Source organism: Coregonus clupeaformis, chromosome 24 (genome assembly GCF_020615455.1).
Source record: "Coregonus clupeaformis isolate EN_2021a chromosome 24, ASM2061545v1, whole genome shotgun sequence".
In the NCBI taxonomy this organism is placed as follows: Eukaryota; Metazoa; Chordata; class Actinopteri; order Salmoniformes; family Salmonidae; genus Coregonus; species Coregonus clupeaformis.
In genome coordinates, this window is record NC_059215.1 from 59,988,211 (window position 1) to 60,006,331 (window position 18,121).

General features: G+C 44.4%; 1 protein-coding gene across 1 annotated transcript; it reads right to left on the reverse strand.

Moving 5' to 3' along the window:
- Nucleotides 1-299: 299 nt before the first annotated feature.
- Nucleotides 300-17,921, reverse strand: LOC123481851 (ubiquitin carboxyl-terminal hydrolase 44-like). The gene is made up of 6 exons (XM_045207361.1): nt 17,020-17,921; nt 13,559-15,255; nt 7,152-7,350; nt 2,979-3,087; nt 2,530-2,771; nt 300-2,217 (listed from the first exon to the last, which is right to left on the reverse strand). The coding sequence occupies exons 2-6, from the start codon at nt 15,116-15,118 to the stop codon at nt 2,093-2,095; spliced, it is 2,235 nt and encodes a 744-aa protein (XP_045063296.1). The 5' UTR covers nt 15,119-15,255; nt 17,020-17,921; the 3' UTR covers nt 300-2,092.
- Between the last annotated feature and the right edge of the window lie 200 nt (nt 17,922-18,121).

Here is an 18,121-nt window from a genome sequence, read left to right on the forward strand (position 1 = left end):
GAGCTTATCTTGGACCTAAGCTTGTCGCCTGCCTTCCCGCCTTTTGGGACAACAACTCCCATTGTTAGGGCGGAGACATGAGCATCTCGTCATTATATACAAATCTCTGATTCTAGTTGAACACTCAGCTGAGGCAGCCATCCCGTATACCCTATTTAGAGGAAGCAGTGCGTAAGGCTGTCTGAACTAGTAATGTGAAGGGGATTAAGGTGTGAGGGCTATAGCACTATACAGCATGGTATGAACCTTACCTGAATTAATACACACTGTGGTGCGGATAAAAAAATTAGACAAACTAGTGTTTTTTTTAGAAAAATGAAAATATATTCTCATGAGGTAAATTTCTCTAGAAATTGAGGTAAGAATTTGCATAGTATCACTTCCATAACTGTACACACACCTGAGGCAGTATGAGCACAATGCCAACAAACATATCGGACAGAAAAAAGGATGAAGTGGAAACGTGCTTTGAATTCTCCCCAAAAGGTGAATCTAGAGATTAACAGCATTTAGGTTGAGAGCAGTTTAGCTAGTACCAGCATGGAGATATCTTTCTTTCGCACTCAGTTTCGCCGAACACACAGCAAGGATCTACTTGCATCAGTCTGGCTATTTTACACAAGAATACAGAGCCAACTATATTGTGTGAACAAGTGCTGGTATACAAACACACAGGAGAGACGGGTCAGATATCTTTAAAGACAACACTGTCTAACCTGCTGGTGATTCCAAACAACTAGAGGGGGAAGGGATCAATTACAAAACTATAAAAAAAATCTTAAATCAGTGGCCGTGTTTATAAAAATAAAAAAACGTGAAAAACCCTCCATGTCCGAGTATACAAAAATACATTCAATATTCTAAATGCTGGCCTGCGTGGGACTGCATTTTACAGTGCTACAAAGAACTGATACCAAATTCACTTCTGGCAAAGGAAATACAAAAATAGATATGTTCTGATATGAAGGGCACTTTTCTATGACACTTGTGACTGTAGAGATACCAATCAAAAGTTAGGAGGCAAAAGGCCTAAAAACACCAGCACAAGGAAAGACATTTACATTATGAAGACAGAGGGCAGCATTTAGATAAAAACAAACATCCCTTTGGAAACTGGTTACAAAATAGATTATCCAAAACCAGTCAAAGAATATATCCTGCAAATGTTGTGTAATTGTTTTTGGAGAAGCTGAGATACTTGTGCTTTGGCTTGAGTTCAGTAGTCAATCATGAACCATTTCCTGACCGACCGGACTTACTACAGAGAGCGATACCAAAGACGGTGGATAAATGAAGATGTCCCACTCAGGCTGTTTACCATTTTAAAAAATTGTCACAGTCCACATAAGTGGTGGCTCTCCCATAGGCACCAATGTAATAGCAGCTAGGTCTGGTCTGCTTAGTTCATTGACTGTATATGAACCAGAAAATAGGAGCGAGTGAGGTGTCTCGCTTCCTCTTCAGCCTCTGGCGAAACTAAAGGGGTTAAACTCTAAAGACTATTTATGGAGGGAATGACCGGTTTCAGTCTACATTCCAGTTGAGAATTTGACTGACTGTGGCATCCCTTAGTCAACTGTCTAAAGTGGCTGTGAGAAACATTTTAGTTGATTCAAATCGATTGAGAAAAATAAAATCACAGAGCACAGACAAGCAGAAAGATTGACACCTGAATAAATCTGAGCTACTGACAGAGGAAACTTCCACAGTCACACCTGGCCAAAGTCTGTGTCTGTCTTCTCCTGTAAAGGCGTGTCTATAATACAACGCACACCTTGGCTGATACTCTTGATAAAATAAACCTATACACTATCAAACACATTTTCCTTTTCTTTTAAAACCCATATAAACACCATGTACAAGAAATTCACAAAGCAAAAAAAATAAAGAGTGTGTCCTTTGTCTGTTCTTTTAGAAAAATAATGATCAAATGATAACTTCTCCCCCCAGAGGGGATAAAATGCCCACAAATAAAGAGCGAGATAAAAGAGGGCAGGGTTGAGATGTTTTGGTGGTGATGCTGATGATGTCATGTCACTGGGCTGCTGAGGTACAGAGGAGGGTTCGGGGCGGGGCTCAGTGGGTCCTGGTCCTATAGCGGCCTGTCTTTGTCCTGAGTGAAGCGCTGCGTGTAGAAGAGTATATAGGCCTGGGCGCGACACACCTCCTCCACAGAACACACGTTCAGCTTAGAGTCATTACAGTGGACCCAGAACCCTGAGAGGGAGGAAGGAGAAGAGAGAAAGGGTATTAGATATAGGTAAATTCCATGAAAATGTATCAAGGTTGTGTGTGTCATTTTACATTTACATTTTAGTCATTTAGCAGACGCTCTTATCCAGAGCGACTTACAGTTAGTGAGTGCATACATTTTTCATACTGAACCCCAGTGGGAATCGAACCCACAACCCTGGCGTTGCAAGCACCAGGCTCTACCAACTGAGCTACAGGAGGCGTGTCATCTTATTTTTTATATATTTTTTTTTTACAGAAAAATGTATTTTGCGTGTGAGTGAGAGATGTTCTTACTTCCTTCTTTGTTGTAGCAGTAGGCAGTGTAGTGGCCGGAGCCGAAGCCCTTCCCATGATGCATCACCACAGCGGACAGCTCGTACAGGAAGTGTTTTGGGCGCGGGGAGCCGGCGGATGCGGGACTGGAGCATGGCGAGCTCTTGGGGGAGGGGTCTCTGCAGCAGTATGGCTCCATGTTGAGGAGCTGGTCAAAGCTGACGTGGACCCCGATCTTCTCCCTGTGGTTCCTACCAGACCACCTGACGACCAATCACAACCACAGAACACTCAAAGGACACATCAACAGACCAATCACCAAATAAGACAGCTAGAGTGTTTCAAATGCATGGTTGTGTTATGGTTCTTGAGCAATTGCTATGTGCTCAGTGGTTACCTGCAGTGTTTGAGGTGCTTGGGTGTGTTATGGTCATTGTGTGGTTGTTATGTGGTCATAATGCGGTCAGTACCTGAAGCGTTTGAGGTGCAGGCGCAGGACCTGAGGCAGTTTGTGAACCATCAGCTGTTTCTGAGCTTCAGTCAAGATGACAGGTTTGGAGGAGAACCTCCGCCGCTTACCTAGAGACAAGAGTGAGCGTTAACCCACACTGTAAAACTCAACTTGCACAGTAGAGGGACCCCTCAGACAGGGCCAGAGTACGTGAGCGGAGTTGAGCGTGTGGAAATCACGCTCATGGAGCAGTGCTTGCACAACCCCCCAGCGCTCCACGTCCTTTCCAACCGCTCTGCTAAAAAACACTCCTCGCTCAAAGGGGAAAAAACTGCAGCTCCAAATTCGCTTCATTCATTAAAATCACAATTTAACCAATACCAATCTATTTTTGTGACTACCTGGACCTACCATTTGGTTTTGAAGTATTGAAACCAAACCATATGATTTGAATGAAATATTTTAATAAACAGGATAAGGCACTCATAATTTCAAATAGGCTACATGTCATATTAAACAGCATATAAACACTAAATAGGTCAGCAGCCAGACAGGGAGCCTAAGAAGGAACGAAAATGCTATATTATTTCAATTATTTCAAGGCTATAGTCCACAAAAAAAGTAATTGTGAAGCATTTGCGAGTGCGAATCACTAGGCTGGCAGGGTCATTAAGCACTCAGCATTTAAACAACATTTTTTTGTATTAAATCATTATAGTCCATAAATTGCACATACAGGCTGTGACTTACTTAGAATTAATTACAAATTAAACGAAAAATGGCTTATTAGGCTCCATCTACAGTGCCTTTGAATACATTTTTAGAAACATGTGTTTGGCCAGAGTCTGTGGCTTCAGGCTCATGCGATGGTGCTTGGAGAGCAGGCCAGAAGCAGATACTATCTTAATATAATATGCCATTTAGCAGACACTTTTATCCAAAGCGACTTACAGTCATGCGTGCATACATTGTTTTTTTGTGTATGGGTGGTCCCGGCGTTACAAGCGCCGTGCTCTACCAGCTGAGCTACAGAGGACCACAAGGAGGAAGGAGAAGAGAGAAAGGGTATTAGATGTAGGTAAATTCCATGAAAATGTATCAAGGTTGTGTGTGTCATTTTACATTTACATTTTAGTCATTTAGCAGACGCTCTTATCCAGAATCTTCTCAGCGCTTGCAAAGCCACTGGGGATGCTAAACACCCTTCGGGCCACTCTTCTCAGGCTGGGCAGGGATGCGTAGTTGTTATTTTATTTTTCTGTAGGTAGGCCTAACGGATTTTAGGTAAAATAACCCTATCAAAACAGAAAGCTCATTGAAAGAGGTAAAATGCCAGGCCTATTGGGCCAAAATCAATGATGGCCTATTGTATAGATAATAGAACGAAAAATGTAATTGCCCTAAAAGTCTAAACCCTTTCTAAGCCGGGGCGGGGGTTCTACTAAGCTATATGGAATTGTTTTAAGAAGGTCATACCAAGGATCATATAGCTATTACATATTACAAAATTATTTGATGAAAAATTATTTTTGGCCTTACTGCTATTAGCCCATACAAACGCATTGAATAACATATTCACTACATGGAACAGATACAATGGGGGAAAAAAGTATTTAGTCAGCCACCAATTGTGCAAGTTCTCCCACTTAAAAAGATGAGAGAGGCCTGTAATTTTCATCATAGGTACACGTCAACTATGACAGCCAAAATGAGAAAAAAAAATCCAGAAAATCACATTGTAGGATTTTTAATGAATTTATTTGCAAATTATGGTGGAAAATAAGTATTTGGTCACCTACAAACAAGCAAGATTTCTGGCTCTCACAGACCTGTAACTTCTTCTTTAAGAGGCTCCTCTGTCCTCCACTCGTTACCTGTATTAATGGCACCTGTTTGAACTTGTTATCAGTATAAAAGACACCTGTCCACAACCTCAAACAGTCACACTCCAAACTCCACTATGGCCAAGACCAAAGAGCTGTCAAAGGACACCAGAAACAAAATTGTAGACCTGCACCAGGCTGGGAAGACTGAATCTGCAATAGGTAAGCAGCTTGGTTTGAAGAAATCAACTGTGGGAGCAATTATTAGGAAATGGAAGACATACAAGACCACTGATAATCTCCCCGATCTGGACCTCCACGCAAGATCTCACCCCCGTGGAGTCAAAATGATCACAAGAACGGTGAGCAAAAATCCCAGAACCACACAGGGGGACCTAGTGAATGATCTACAGAGAGCTGGGACCAAAGTAACAAAGCCTACCATCAGTAACACACTACGCCACCAGGGACTCAAATCCTGCAGTGCAAGACGTGTCCCCCTGCTTAAGCCAGTACATGTCCAGGCCCGTCTGAAGTTTGCTAGAGTGCATTTGGATGATCCAGAAGAGGATTGGGAGAATGTCAGATGAAACCAAAATATAACTTTTTGGTAAAAACTCAACTCGTCGTGTTTGGAGGACAAAGAATGCTGAGTTGCATCCAAAGAACACCATACCTACTGTGAAGCATGGGGAGGAAACATCATGCTTTGGGGCTGTTTTTCTGCAAAGGGACCAGGACGACTGATCCGTGTAAAGGAAAGAATGAATGGGGCCATGTATCGTGAGATTTTGAGTGAAAACCTCCTTCCATCAGCAAGGGCATTGAAGATGAAACGTGGCTGGGTCTTTCAGCATGACAATGATCCCAAACACACCACCCGGGCAACGAAGGAGTGGCTTCGTAAGAAGCATTTCAAGGTCCTGGAGTGGCCTAGCCAGTCTCCAGATCTCAACCCCATAGAAAATCTTTGGAGGGGAGTTGAAAGTCTGTGTTGCCCAGCGACAGCCCCAAAACATCACTGCTCTAGAGGAGATCTGCATGGAGGAATGGGCCAAAATACCAGCAACAGTGTGTGAAAACCTTGTGAAGACTTACAGAAAACATTTGACCTGTGTCATTGCCAACAAAGGGTATATAACAAAGTATTGAGAAACTTTTGTTATTGACCAAATACTTATTTTCCACCATAATTTGCAAATAAATTCATTATAAATCCTACAATGTGATTTTCTGGAAAAAAAATTCTCATTTTGTCTGTCATAGTTGACGTGTACCTATGATGAAAATTACAGGCCTCTCTCATCTTTTTAAGTGGGAGAACTTGCACAATTGGTGGCTGACTAAATACGTTTTTTCCCCACTGTATATATTTTTTACTATCAAAAGGAAGTTTGTTCTGAAGTGTCTGTCCTTTATCTGAGCAATATAAGAAAGATCAGGAAACATTTGTTATTTTATTTATTTTTGTACATGTATTTACCCTTATTCGTGGCACTAAACAGTCTAAACCCTATCTAAGCTGGGTGTGTGGTTCTACTAAGCTATATGGAATTGTTTTAAGAAGGTTTGCTATTTGATTTTGAATTTTAAGACCCCTTGAAGTATCAAAACATTTGTATTTATTTATTATTTGATGAAACATTTTATTTGGCCATACTGCTATTAGCCCATACAAACGCATTAAATAACAGATTCACTATATGGAACAACAGATAGTCCCCCCCCCCCATAGAAAATCTAAAGGAAGTTTGTTCTGAAGTGTATACTTCCATTCATTTTTTCAACTGGTACCGGGGGATCTTCAGTCGAGTCTTGTGAGGCCTGTGTGCATCCAAGAGCAAAACAACCGACGTGTTCGTGAGTGTCTCACCTTTGCACAGAGGGGTCATATTAGTGTGTAGCCCAAACTGTTCGGATGCTACAGACAGAAGTTAGCAGATCGGCTGTACCGACTTCAGACGAGTCCCAAGACGTTTATGAAAATACTTAGCATACTAGATAACAGTAACTAAAGCAGCACACAAGTAAACTACAAATGCATGCTGGGCATGCCCTGAGCTCGTGAAGTGAGCGCTACTGGAGCGAAATTGGAGCGGGCGAGAAGGCCAACGCTCCAGCCTTTGGGAAACTCGCTCCACGCTCCAGTCAAATTGGGCATGCTCCACTCTGCTCACATACTCCGGACAGGGCTGTGTGAATGTGAATACTCAGTCTAACTATTGTACTGGATGGTAGTTTGACATGCAGAGAGAGAACTAACTGCTTTGTTAAAAATGATTGTACCTCTAACAATCATACCATTGAATTAATGTGTGTTTGTGTGTGCTCACTGTGAACATTTGTGTATGTTTGCCTCTGTCACTCACTGTTGCACTGGTCGCAGGCGTAGATGTTGCCCTCCAGGGCTTCGGTCTCCGTGAACTTGGCCAGCATCTCCGTCAGCTGGCACGACACCTGCGCTGCGCTCTCCCGGCTGTTGCTGTGGTAACGCTCGGGGAACTCCAGCGATAGGTCCCAGAAGGGTTCCACCGTGTTGGAGCGGTGGTCACATGCCAGACACGTCACCTGATGGAGGGGGAAGAGAAGAGGGATAAAGAGAAAGGGGTATAGAGTGAGAGGAGGGAGAAAGAGAGGATGAAAGAGGGAGAGAGAGTTGTGTGAAGGCAAGCCAAAGCCAGCTGAGCTAGCTAATGCAGCAGCACACACACAGGAACTGGATTGTCTGAGATACACAGCTTTAGAAACACTGTCCCCCTTCACACACACACACTCACCCCCTTGTTAGGCAAGAGCAGGTGTGGGTGTGTGCTCAGAGGAGAACTCAAAGACACTCCTCTCTTTCACAGACCAAAGCAGAAAGTACACACGTTCAGTCACACACACACACTCACTCACTCACTTCTGGGTAAATCGATTTGAGTTCAATCACTTTTAGACAGCATCCCTTTTGATTTAAACAAAACTTTCCATACATGTTTGCCCATGGAAGAAGTGGTCAGAAATTGACTTTTTGGACCTCAATGTCAAAACATTTAGGAGATAAAAGGTGTTCAATGTTTTGCATACCCCACCCTACAGGGTGAGACATCCACCCTGTAGGGTGGATCACTGGAAAAGCTAAACGGTTGAGTTTGATATCATTTAAAAGCTTACAAACAGGGTGTCAAACTATTTTATAATTTCCACACAAAAAATATATATATTTTTGGAACCTTTTACGTCTATTATCTAAAAACACGTAAACTCTGACTGACTCTTTTCATATTTGCATATGTTGTAGCTTAGGGTAAAATAGGGTCTAAGCTACAACATATGCAAATATGAAAAGAGTCAGAGTTTACGCGTTTTTAGATAATTGACGTTAAAGGTAAAAAAATGTCAAAACAATAAATAAATCAAGTAATTATAAAGCTGTTTGACAACCCTTTTTGTAAACTTTAAAATTATATCAACCTTAACCATTTATCGTTTCCAGTGATGAAGACATGGATGTCTCATGGTATGGTGGGGTATGCAAAAGGTGTCAACTTTGAGCACTTATCTCTTGCATGTTTTGGCATTCAGGTCCAGTACATTTAGATGGATACATTTTGGCATATTGTATTATTTTATATATATATATATATATATATATATATATATATATATATATATATATATATATATACATACAGTACCAGTCAAAAGTTTGGACACACCTACTCATTTAAGGGTTTTTCTTTATTTTTTACTATTTTCTACATTGTAGAATAATAGTGAAGACATCAAAACTATGAAATAACACATATGGAATCATGTAGTAACCAAAAAAGTGTTCAATAAAAATATATGTTATATTTGAGATTCTTCAAAGTAACCACCCTTTGCCTTGATGACAGCTTTGCACACGCTTGGCATTCTCTCAACCAGCTTCATGAAGTAGTCACCTGGAATGCATTTCAATTAACAGGTGTGCCTTGTTAAAAGTTAATTTGTGGAATTTCTTTCCTTCGTAATGCGTTTGAGCCAATCAGTTGTGTTGTGACAAGGTATACAGAAGATGGCCCTAATTGATAAAAGACCATGTCCATATTATTGCAAGAACAGCTCAAATAAGCAAAGAGAAACGACAGTGCATCATTACTTTAAGACATGAAGGTCAGTAAATCCAGAACATTTCAAGAACTTTTAACGTTTCTTAAAGTGCAGTCGCAAAAAATACCAAGCACTATGATGAAACTGGCTCTCATGAGGACCGCCACAGGAAAGGAAGACCCAGAGTTACCTCTGCTGCAGAGGGTAAGTTAATTAGAGGTAACTGCACCTCAGATTGCAGCCCAAATAAATGCTTCACAGAGTTCAAATAACAGACACATCTCAACATCAACTGTTCAGAGGAGACTGCATGAATCAGGCCTTCATGGTCGGATTGCTGCAAATAAACCACTACTAAAGGACACCAATAAGAAGAAGAGACTTGCTTGGGGCAAGAAACACGATCAATGGACATTAGACCTGTGGAAATCTGTCCTTTGGTCTGATGAGTCCAAATTTGAGATTTTTGGTTCCAATCGCCGTGTCCTTGTGAGACGCAGATTAGGTGAACGGATGATCTCTGCATGTGTGGTTCCCACCGTGAAGCATGGAGGAGGAGGTGTGATGGTGCTTTGCTGGTGACACTGTCAGTGATTTATTTAGAATTCAAGGCACACTTAACCAGCATGGCTACCACAGCATTCTGCAGCGATACACCATCCCATCTGGTTTGCGCTTAGTGGGACTATCATTTGTTTTTCAACAGGACAATGACCCAACACACCTCCAGGCTGTATAAGGGCTATTTGACCAAGAAGGAGAGTGATTGAGTGCTGCATCAGATCACCTGGCCTCCACAATCACCCGACCTCAACCCAGTTGAGATGGTTTGGGATGAGTTGGACCGCAGAGTGAAGGAAAAGCAGCCAACAAGTGCTCAGCATATGTGGGAACTCCTTCAAGACTGTTGGAAAAACATTCCTCATGAAGCTGGTTGAGAGAATGCCAGGAGTGTGCAAAGCTGTCAACAAGGCAAAGGGTGGCTACTTTGAAAAATCTAAAATATATTTTGATTTGTTTAACACTGTTTTTGGTTACTACATGATTCCATATGTGTTATTTCATAGTTTTGATGTCTTTACTATTATTCTACAATGTAGAAAATAGTAAAAATAAAGAAAAACCCTTGATTGAGTAGGTGTGTCCAAACCTTTGACTGGTACTGTGTATTATATATATATATATATATATATATATATATATATATATATATATATATATATATATATACACAGTGAGGGGAAAAAAGTATTTGTATCCCCTGCAATTTTGCCGTTGCCCACTGACAAAGAAATGATCAGTCTATAATTTTAATGGGAGGTTTATTTGAACAGTGAGAGATAGAATAACAACAACAAAAATCAAGAAAAACGCATGTCAAAAATGTTATAAATTGATTTGCATTTTAATGAGGGAAATAAGTATTTGACCCCATCTCAATCAGAAGGATTTCTGGCTCCCAGGTGTCTTTTATACAGGTAACGAGCTGAGATTAGGAGAACAATCTTAAAGGGAGTGCTCCTAATCTCAGTTTGTTACCTGTATAAAAAGACACCTGTCCACAGAAGCAATCAATCAATCAAATTCCAAACTCTCCACCATGGCCAAGACCAAAGAGCTCTCCAAGGATGTCAGGGACAAGATTGTAGACCTACACAAGGCTGGAATGGGCTACAAGACCATCGCCAAGCAGCTTGGTGAGAAGGTGACAACAGTTGGTGCGACTATTCGTAAATGAAAGAAACACAAAACACCTCTCAATCTCCCTCGGCCTGGGGCTCTATGCAAGATCTCACCTCGTGGAGTTGCAATGATCATGAAAACGGTGAGGAATCAGCCCAGAACTACACGGGAGGATCTTGTCAATGATCTCAAGGCAGCTGGGACCATAGTCACCAAGAAAACAATTGGTAACACACTACACCATGAAGGACTGAAATCCTGCAGCACCTGCAAGGTCCCCCTGCTCAAGAAAGCACATATACATGCCCGTCTGAAGTTTGCCAATGAACATCTGAATGATTCAGAGGAGAACTGGGTGAAAGTGTTGTGGGCAGATGAGACCAAAATGGAGCTCTTTGGCATCAACTCAACTCGCCGTGTTTGGAGGAGGAGGAATGCTGCCTATGACCCCAAGAACACCATCCCCACCATCAAACATGGAGGTGGAAACATAATGCTTTGGGGGTGTTTTTCTGCTAAGGGGACAGGACAACTTCACCGCATCAAAGGGACGATGGACGGGGCCATGTACCGTCAAATCTTGGGTAAGAACCTCCTTCCCTCAGCCAGGGCATTGAAATGGGTTGTGGATGGGTATTCCAGCATGACAATGACCCAAAACACACGGCCAAGGCAACAAAGGAGTGCCTCAAGAAGAAGCACATTAAGGTCCTGGAGTGGCCTACCCAGACCTTAATCCTATAGAAAATCTGTGGAGGGAGCTGAAGGTTCGAGTTGCCAAACGTCAGCCTCGAAACCTTAATGACTTGGAGAATATCTGCAAAGAGGAGTGGGACAAAATCCCTCCTGAGATGTGTGCAAACCTGGTGGCCAATTACAAGAAACGTCTGACCTCTGATTGCCAACAACGGTGTTGCCACCAAGTACTAAGTAATGTTTTGCAGAGGGGTCAAATACTTATTTCCCTAATTAAAATGCAAATAAATTTATAACATTTTTGAAATGCGCTTTTCTTGATTTTTTTGTTGTTATTCTATCTCTCACTGTTCAAATAAACCTACCATTAAAATTATAGACTGATAATTTCTTTGTCAGTGGGCAAACGTACAAAATCAGCAGGGGATCAAATACCTTTTTCCCTCACTGTGTGTGTGTGTGTGTGTGTGTGTGTGTGTGTGTATATATACACACACACACACTGCTCAAAAAAATAAAGGGAACACTAAAATAACACATCCTAGATCTGAATGAATGAAATAATCTTATTAAATACTTTTTTCCTTTACATAGTTGAATGTGCTGACAACAAAATCACACAAAAATTATCAATGGACATCAAATTTATCAACCCATGGAGGTCTGGATTTGGAGTCACCCTCAAAATTAAAGTGGAAAACCACACTACAGGCTGATCCAACTTTGATGTAATGTCCTTAAAACAAGTCAAAATGAGGCTCAGTAGTGTGTGTGGCCTCCACGTGCCTCTATGACCTCCCTACAACGCCTGGGCATGCTCCTGATGAGGTGGCGGATGGTCTCCTGAGGGATCTCCTCCCAGACCTGGACTAAAGCATCCGCCAACTCCTGGACAGTCTGTGGATGGAGCGAGACATGATGTCCCAGATGTGCTCAATTGGATTCAGGTCTGGGGAACGGGCAGGCCAGTCCATAGCATCAATGCCTTCCTCTTGCAGGAACTGTTGACACACTCCAGCCACATGAGGTCTAGCATTGTCTTGCATTAGGAGGAACCGAGGGCCAACCGCACCAGCATATGGTCTCACAAGGGGTCTGAGGATCTCATCTCGGTACCTAATGGCAGTCAGGCTACCTCTGGCGAGCACATGGAGGGCTGTGCGGCCCCCCAAAGAAATGCCACCCCACACCATGACTGACCCACCGCCAAACCGGTCATGCTGGAGGATGTTGCAGGCAGCAGAACGTTCTCCACGGCGTCTCCAGACTCTGTCACGTGCTCAGTGCGAACCTGCTTTCATCTGTGAAGAGCACAGGGCGCCAGTGGCGAATTTGCCAATCTTAGTGTTCTCTGGCAAATGCCAAACGTCCTGCACGGTGTTGGGCTGTAAGCACAACCCCCACCTGTGGACGTCGGGCCCTCATACCACCCTCATGGAGTCTGTTTCTGACCGTTTGAGCAGACACATGCACATTTGTGGCCTGCTGGAGGTCATTTTGCAGGGCTCTGGCAGTGCTCCTCCTGCTCCTCCTTGCACAAAGGCGGAGGTAGCAGTCCTGCTGCTGGGTTGTTGCCCTCCTACGGCCTCCTCCACGTCTCCTGATGTACTGGCCTGTCTCCTGGTAGCGCCTCCATGCTCTGGACACTACGCTGACAGACACAGCAAACCTTCTTGCCACAGCTCGCATTGATGTGCCATCCTGGATGAGCTGCACTACCTGAGCCACTTGTGTGGGTTGTAGACTCCGTCTCATGCTACCACTAGAGTGAAAGCACCGCCAGCATTCAAAAGTGACCAAAACATCAGCCAGGAAGCATAGGAACTGAGAAGTGGTCTGTGGTCACCACCTGTAAAACCAGTCCTTTATTTGGGGTGTCTTGCTAATTGCCTATAATTTCCACCTGTTGTCTATTCCATTTGCACAACAGCATGTGAAATGTATTGTCAATCAGTGTTGCTTCCTAAGTGGACAGTTTGATTTCACAGAAGTGTGATTGACTTGGAGTTACATTGTGTTGTTTAAGTGTTCCCTTTATTTTTTTGAGCAGTGTATATATATATATATATTTTTTTTTATATATTACTATCAAGACAAAAATGTGGTAACAGTCATGCACACACATCATGCAGTAAAAGCTCCCATCCAAATACCTCCAGTAAGATCACTACTAATAAATGTAAAGGCCTTTTAATCCCTTTTTCAATCCATTTTAATCCATGTCCAGACTGGTGAATCACAAAAGTGTGTGTGTATATCAGTATAAAAGTGTGTACTGTGTATCAGTGTGTTTGTGAGAGTGTGTTCCTCTCTTTCTCACCTGGCTGAGGAGCTGTCCATGGAAGATGGTGTTGACCACGCTGAGCACCTGCTTGATGAGATGTCTCTGTCCGGTTGACACACCAGCGGGCGGTGTGTGTGTCCCCGTGCTCTCCAGCTCATGCTGCACCTTGTCCAGCAGTTCACACAGGAACTCCTGGGCATCCTGCTGGGCGTATCCCCGGAAGGCTGGGATCAGCTGCCACACCGAGTGCAGCATGGCGAAGGGCGACACCAGCGCCCACTTGCCCGACCACATCACCTGGAAGAGGGTGTGCAGCTCGTGGCACAGGGAGATGTGCTTAGAGCTGGGCTCCTTGGGCTGGATCAGCTCCATGCTTCGGGCCCTGGAGGCCCCCCCGCTTAGCCCAGCGCCAGCCAGGGGGCCTCTCCTTAGGGCCAGTGGGGAGGACGACACTGGGCCCCCGGGGCTGGGAACCACCAGCTGGCCGTGGACAGCCGAGGCCAGCAGCTCCAGGGCCTGTGTCAGGTCCAGCTGGAGGAAACACTCCCTGAAGATGTGAAGGTGGCTCAGCACCTGCAGGATGGAGTTCATGTAGCACGTGTTGCCTAGGTTACGCAGGCCAGTGACGCCCGGGGTGACCGTGGGCCGCCGTTTGAGGGGTGAGTCGCCCTGTTTGGAGGGCGCACGGCGGGGGGCCGGGGAGGGGGCTGTCCGGGCTTGGGCAGAGGAGGCTCTGGTTTTGCCTTTGGTGGAGGAAGAGGGGGTGGAGTAGCGAGCGGGTTTGGGCGCGGGGGTTTTAGGGGGGCGGCCCATTCTCTTGGGAGGGTGAGTGGCGGGGCTCTGGGTCCTTGGTTGGGGGGTGAGGGGGGTCTGGGGTGTGTGAGGGGTGCGTGTTCGTGTGGGGCGGGGGGTGACAGCAGCGGCGGCAGCAGCTCTCTGACTGGCTCTCCTCAGGCGGTGGCTCTTCCTGGGTGGAGCCCTCTCCAACTCTTCTTGTAGCTGCCTCTTCAACGTCTTCCTTCTCTCCCTCAACTCCTTCCTCCTCTCCTCCTCCTCCTCTCTCTGCCTGTCCTCCTCTTCCCTCCTCTTCCCCCCTTCCGTCATGCTGAACCAGGTGTGGAACACTCGACCCATCAGCGCCCGGCGGCGGTGCCAGAGCGCCGTGAACATGCGGTCCTCGTCCCTCAGCTGCAGTTCGCTGGAGCCACAGGGCTGGGGGGCGTCGGGCGGGGCGCTAGCTAATCTCAAGGTTCGTCCTGAACGCGTGGTGACCTCGTAGCGCTGGCTCTGGATGGCGCTGAGCGTGGAGCGCAGCAGCTTGAGGTCTCCCGTCGCGTTGTCGTTGAGCACGTAGTCGTCACACAGGTAGCAGAAGACATAGAGCTCATTGACCTCCATGGCCAGCGGGTGGCGATGCTGCAGAAAGTGCTGCAGGGCGTGCTCCTCGATGTAGCGGCCGCATGCAACGTGGGCGCAGCCCAGGCAGGCCCACACCGACTCTGTGGTGTTGCAGTCCACGCAGTGCCACTTCTGGGGGTTGAGGATGGAGTGGTCTGGGGCCAGCCTGAGCCGCCCCACGTGCTTACACCTGTCCATCGCACACACTTGCTGGGGGGCTCAGTCCGTGTGTCTGTGGGTAGGCGAGTGTGGGTGTGGGTGTGACACGTCCACACTGGGGCTTCAGATCACCATGGCGAGCTCAGAAACGGGGCGCTCCCACGGCATGGCTTTATCTGGGGAGGAAGAAAGAAAAGAGAGAGACTGAGTGAGAAAGGCAGTTCTACAACACTTTCTAAACTTCTATAATCTCTTCTCAGTAAAGACCTTACCCAAATCGTATGAACAGATCCTTTGTTTAAAAGATGCCCGTCAGTGAAAACAACTGTACCAAAACCTTATGTCTTCCTTTTAAACCCACAACCCATTCTGGTCTTTATAATCATTTGTGGTCACACATTTAACCAGTTAGCTCTCTAACATGGGTTCTTATTGTCAAAGAAGAGAGGACAATATCCTGAATGTTGACTGCGGTGATCAGATGTGGTTTTCTGCCATTACAGATTTCCTTCCTCTAATGTACCCTTTAAAACAGTTTGCATAACCCTGGGGGGTTAGGCACTTCCGTAGCACAGTTTGAAAACTGCTGGGGTTGGGGATTCCTGTTTTAGAGTCTCACCTCCATCATCATCACCCCCCAATGGGGCCAAAGGGAGACTTAAGCCTGGCAAACAAAGGGGGGCTGAGCTGGGAGGGTAGAGCACCCTTTGTGTGTGTACAGGCTGCCTTACAGAGAGAAAGGGGCAAGAAGAGATGGATAGAGGAGAAAGGGAATGGAGAAAGATGGATAGGAAGATCAGAAGGGAAACTAAACTCGGGGATCTGAGGCTACCAGTTACCCTTCTCCATGAACCAATCTATAGTCTATTTAGGAGGAGCAACACTATGAAAAAAAAATGTATGCACTCACTAACTGTAAGTCGCTCTGGATAAGAGCGTCTGCTAAATGACTATAATGTAATGTAATAAGGCTGACCCTGACTACACAGGTCCAAGTTCTAACGAGTGTTTGTTTACCATTCCAGACTGCCTTCCTGTGATTTAAATAAGTAGTTGTTACCACTGAAGGAGTTTCTGGCTGGCATGCCCTGACTGAGTCTGTCTGTCAACATTGTACCCCATGACTCCAACTGTTTTTAAATATGATTTAATCAATGCAATTGTGGTTTTATGACCATCGACATTCGTGATACATTGTTTAGTTTTTTATCCACACTAGATCTGGTGGGCAGTTACTAGCAAGGACATTGCTTTGCTTCTGCTTCATTTGACCCATTCAACACTGATAACAAAAGCGCAAGATTTGTGTTTTCAAGCCAGCTAACTTAGCTAGTAAGCTTTCCCAAAGTGTTTACCACTTCACTAACGTTAACTCACCCGACAATGGTAAATTATCCCCGCAAGACAACTTTAAAAACTAGCTATCTAGTTAGCAACATTACCTAGCTAACAATGTCACCAAAATACTGGTAACTAACAGCTCTTTCTTCTATCCGTGATGTCACTAACTAGCTATAGTTATAACACGCCTAACGTTACTGATGACAAGAACCTCCTTGTAAACTTATCGAGGAGGATATCAAAGGCTCGTGCGCGCGCCTAAGGTGCCCTTGTGCTTTCTTTCTCTGTCTAGCGGTATGTATCTTCTAAATAAACACAAATCAAACATCTAACGTAAGATAGCTAAACATAATCGCTAGTAAAATAATAAAGTATCTAGCTAGTTTGTTGGCTAACTTGGTGAGTAACATAGCTAGCTAGCTAACATGGCTAGTAGCAACCAAGCTAATCTTGTCAAGCCAAGTCTAAATACGTTAGGGATCAATGCGTCAGGGTTTTAATTGTTTATCAAACATGCTAGTTAGTTTTCACAGGAATGTGTACAGCATAACAACTGACACGAATTGTAAAGAATGGCGAAAATGGAAAAAGTACCATACCTATCCTTCACCGCACTTATTCCTCTGATACTAAAACGGTCGCCATCTTGCATCTACTCTTGTCGCGTGGTGTTGGCTCGAGCCCGTCCGCGGTAGGGTAGCGTCAAGTGTCGTTGTTGCCTGGCTCAAGGTAGAGGCTCTCGTAACATCAGATTTAGGATCAGATTATTGTACTCCAATCCTAAACGTTATCACTGAGGTGATTAGAAAACATCTGACTTTGTATCAGTGGTTAGGGGCAACCTCTAACCTACTCTTGTGCGTGTCCTGGACCGACACAAACAAGTGTACTGATGGCACAATTTTGCAACATCGTCTCAGTTAAGGATATTGTCATGTCATATTCATGAAGCCAGGCCAACACAACATAATCAGAGAAAATATTTGACATAAAAGTGAAGTAGCCCTTCACATTCTATTAAGCACATTCTGCTTGTGTTGAGTATCACATATAGACTACTGTTTGGCACTGCAAATGGCCTATTTATATTTTCTACACAAGTAAGGCTACTAATAAAGTAACCCACGAACAACGTTTTTTTATTTTTTCTACTATCACTGCTTCTGGAAAAACAATTGCTTTCAAAACGTATCAATGCCACAAGATGGCAGTGATGTGTCAATCAATGTTCATGTTGTGCGTGAGAATACGTTGTAAACATTAGATATTATTATGTGTGTGTGTATGTGTGTTGGGGGGATGCAGGTGTAGGGCTCCATGCTGGTTAATGAGGGCATTGGGGGCTGATGGCACACGCTATAGAGATGGTTTCAGACTGAGTGTCTAATATTAAACCCCAGAACCCTGAGAATTAAGTCTTAGACATGCTAACCACAAACTGAGCCTAGGATTGACTCACTCAAATGTACCCAATGTTCCCAAACTCTGTCAGCAGCTCTGGCCTCATGTGAAAATGTCCTGACACAGTGAATGTGAGGATGAGTGGATACAGTCAAGAGACATTGCCAACCGTCACTCTACCTGAAAAGGAGTACTGAGAGAGAGGATTGTTGATCCCTAAACACAAAAATGAAAGAATATGCACATGTAACCAGTGAGTGGGTTCACACACACACACACTCTTGTACAGCTAACCTTGTG

Coding starts and splice junctions, on each gene's coding strand:
- LOC123481851 (XM_045207361.1), bottom strand. CDS start 15,118: ATGGACAGGTGTAAGCACGTGGGGCGGCTCAGGCTGGCCCCAGACCAC. Junction 3,088..7,151: donor CGCCTGCGACCAGTGCAACA/GTGAGTGACAGA, acceptor TCTTGTCTCTAG/GTAAGCGGCGGAGGTTCTCC. Junction 2,218..2,529: donor CTGCTACAACAAAGAAGGAA/GTAAGAACATCT, acceptor CCTCCCTCTCAG/GGTTCTGGGTCCACTGTAAT.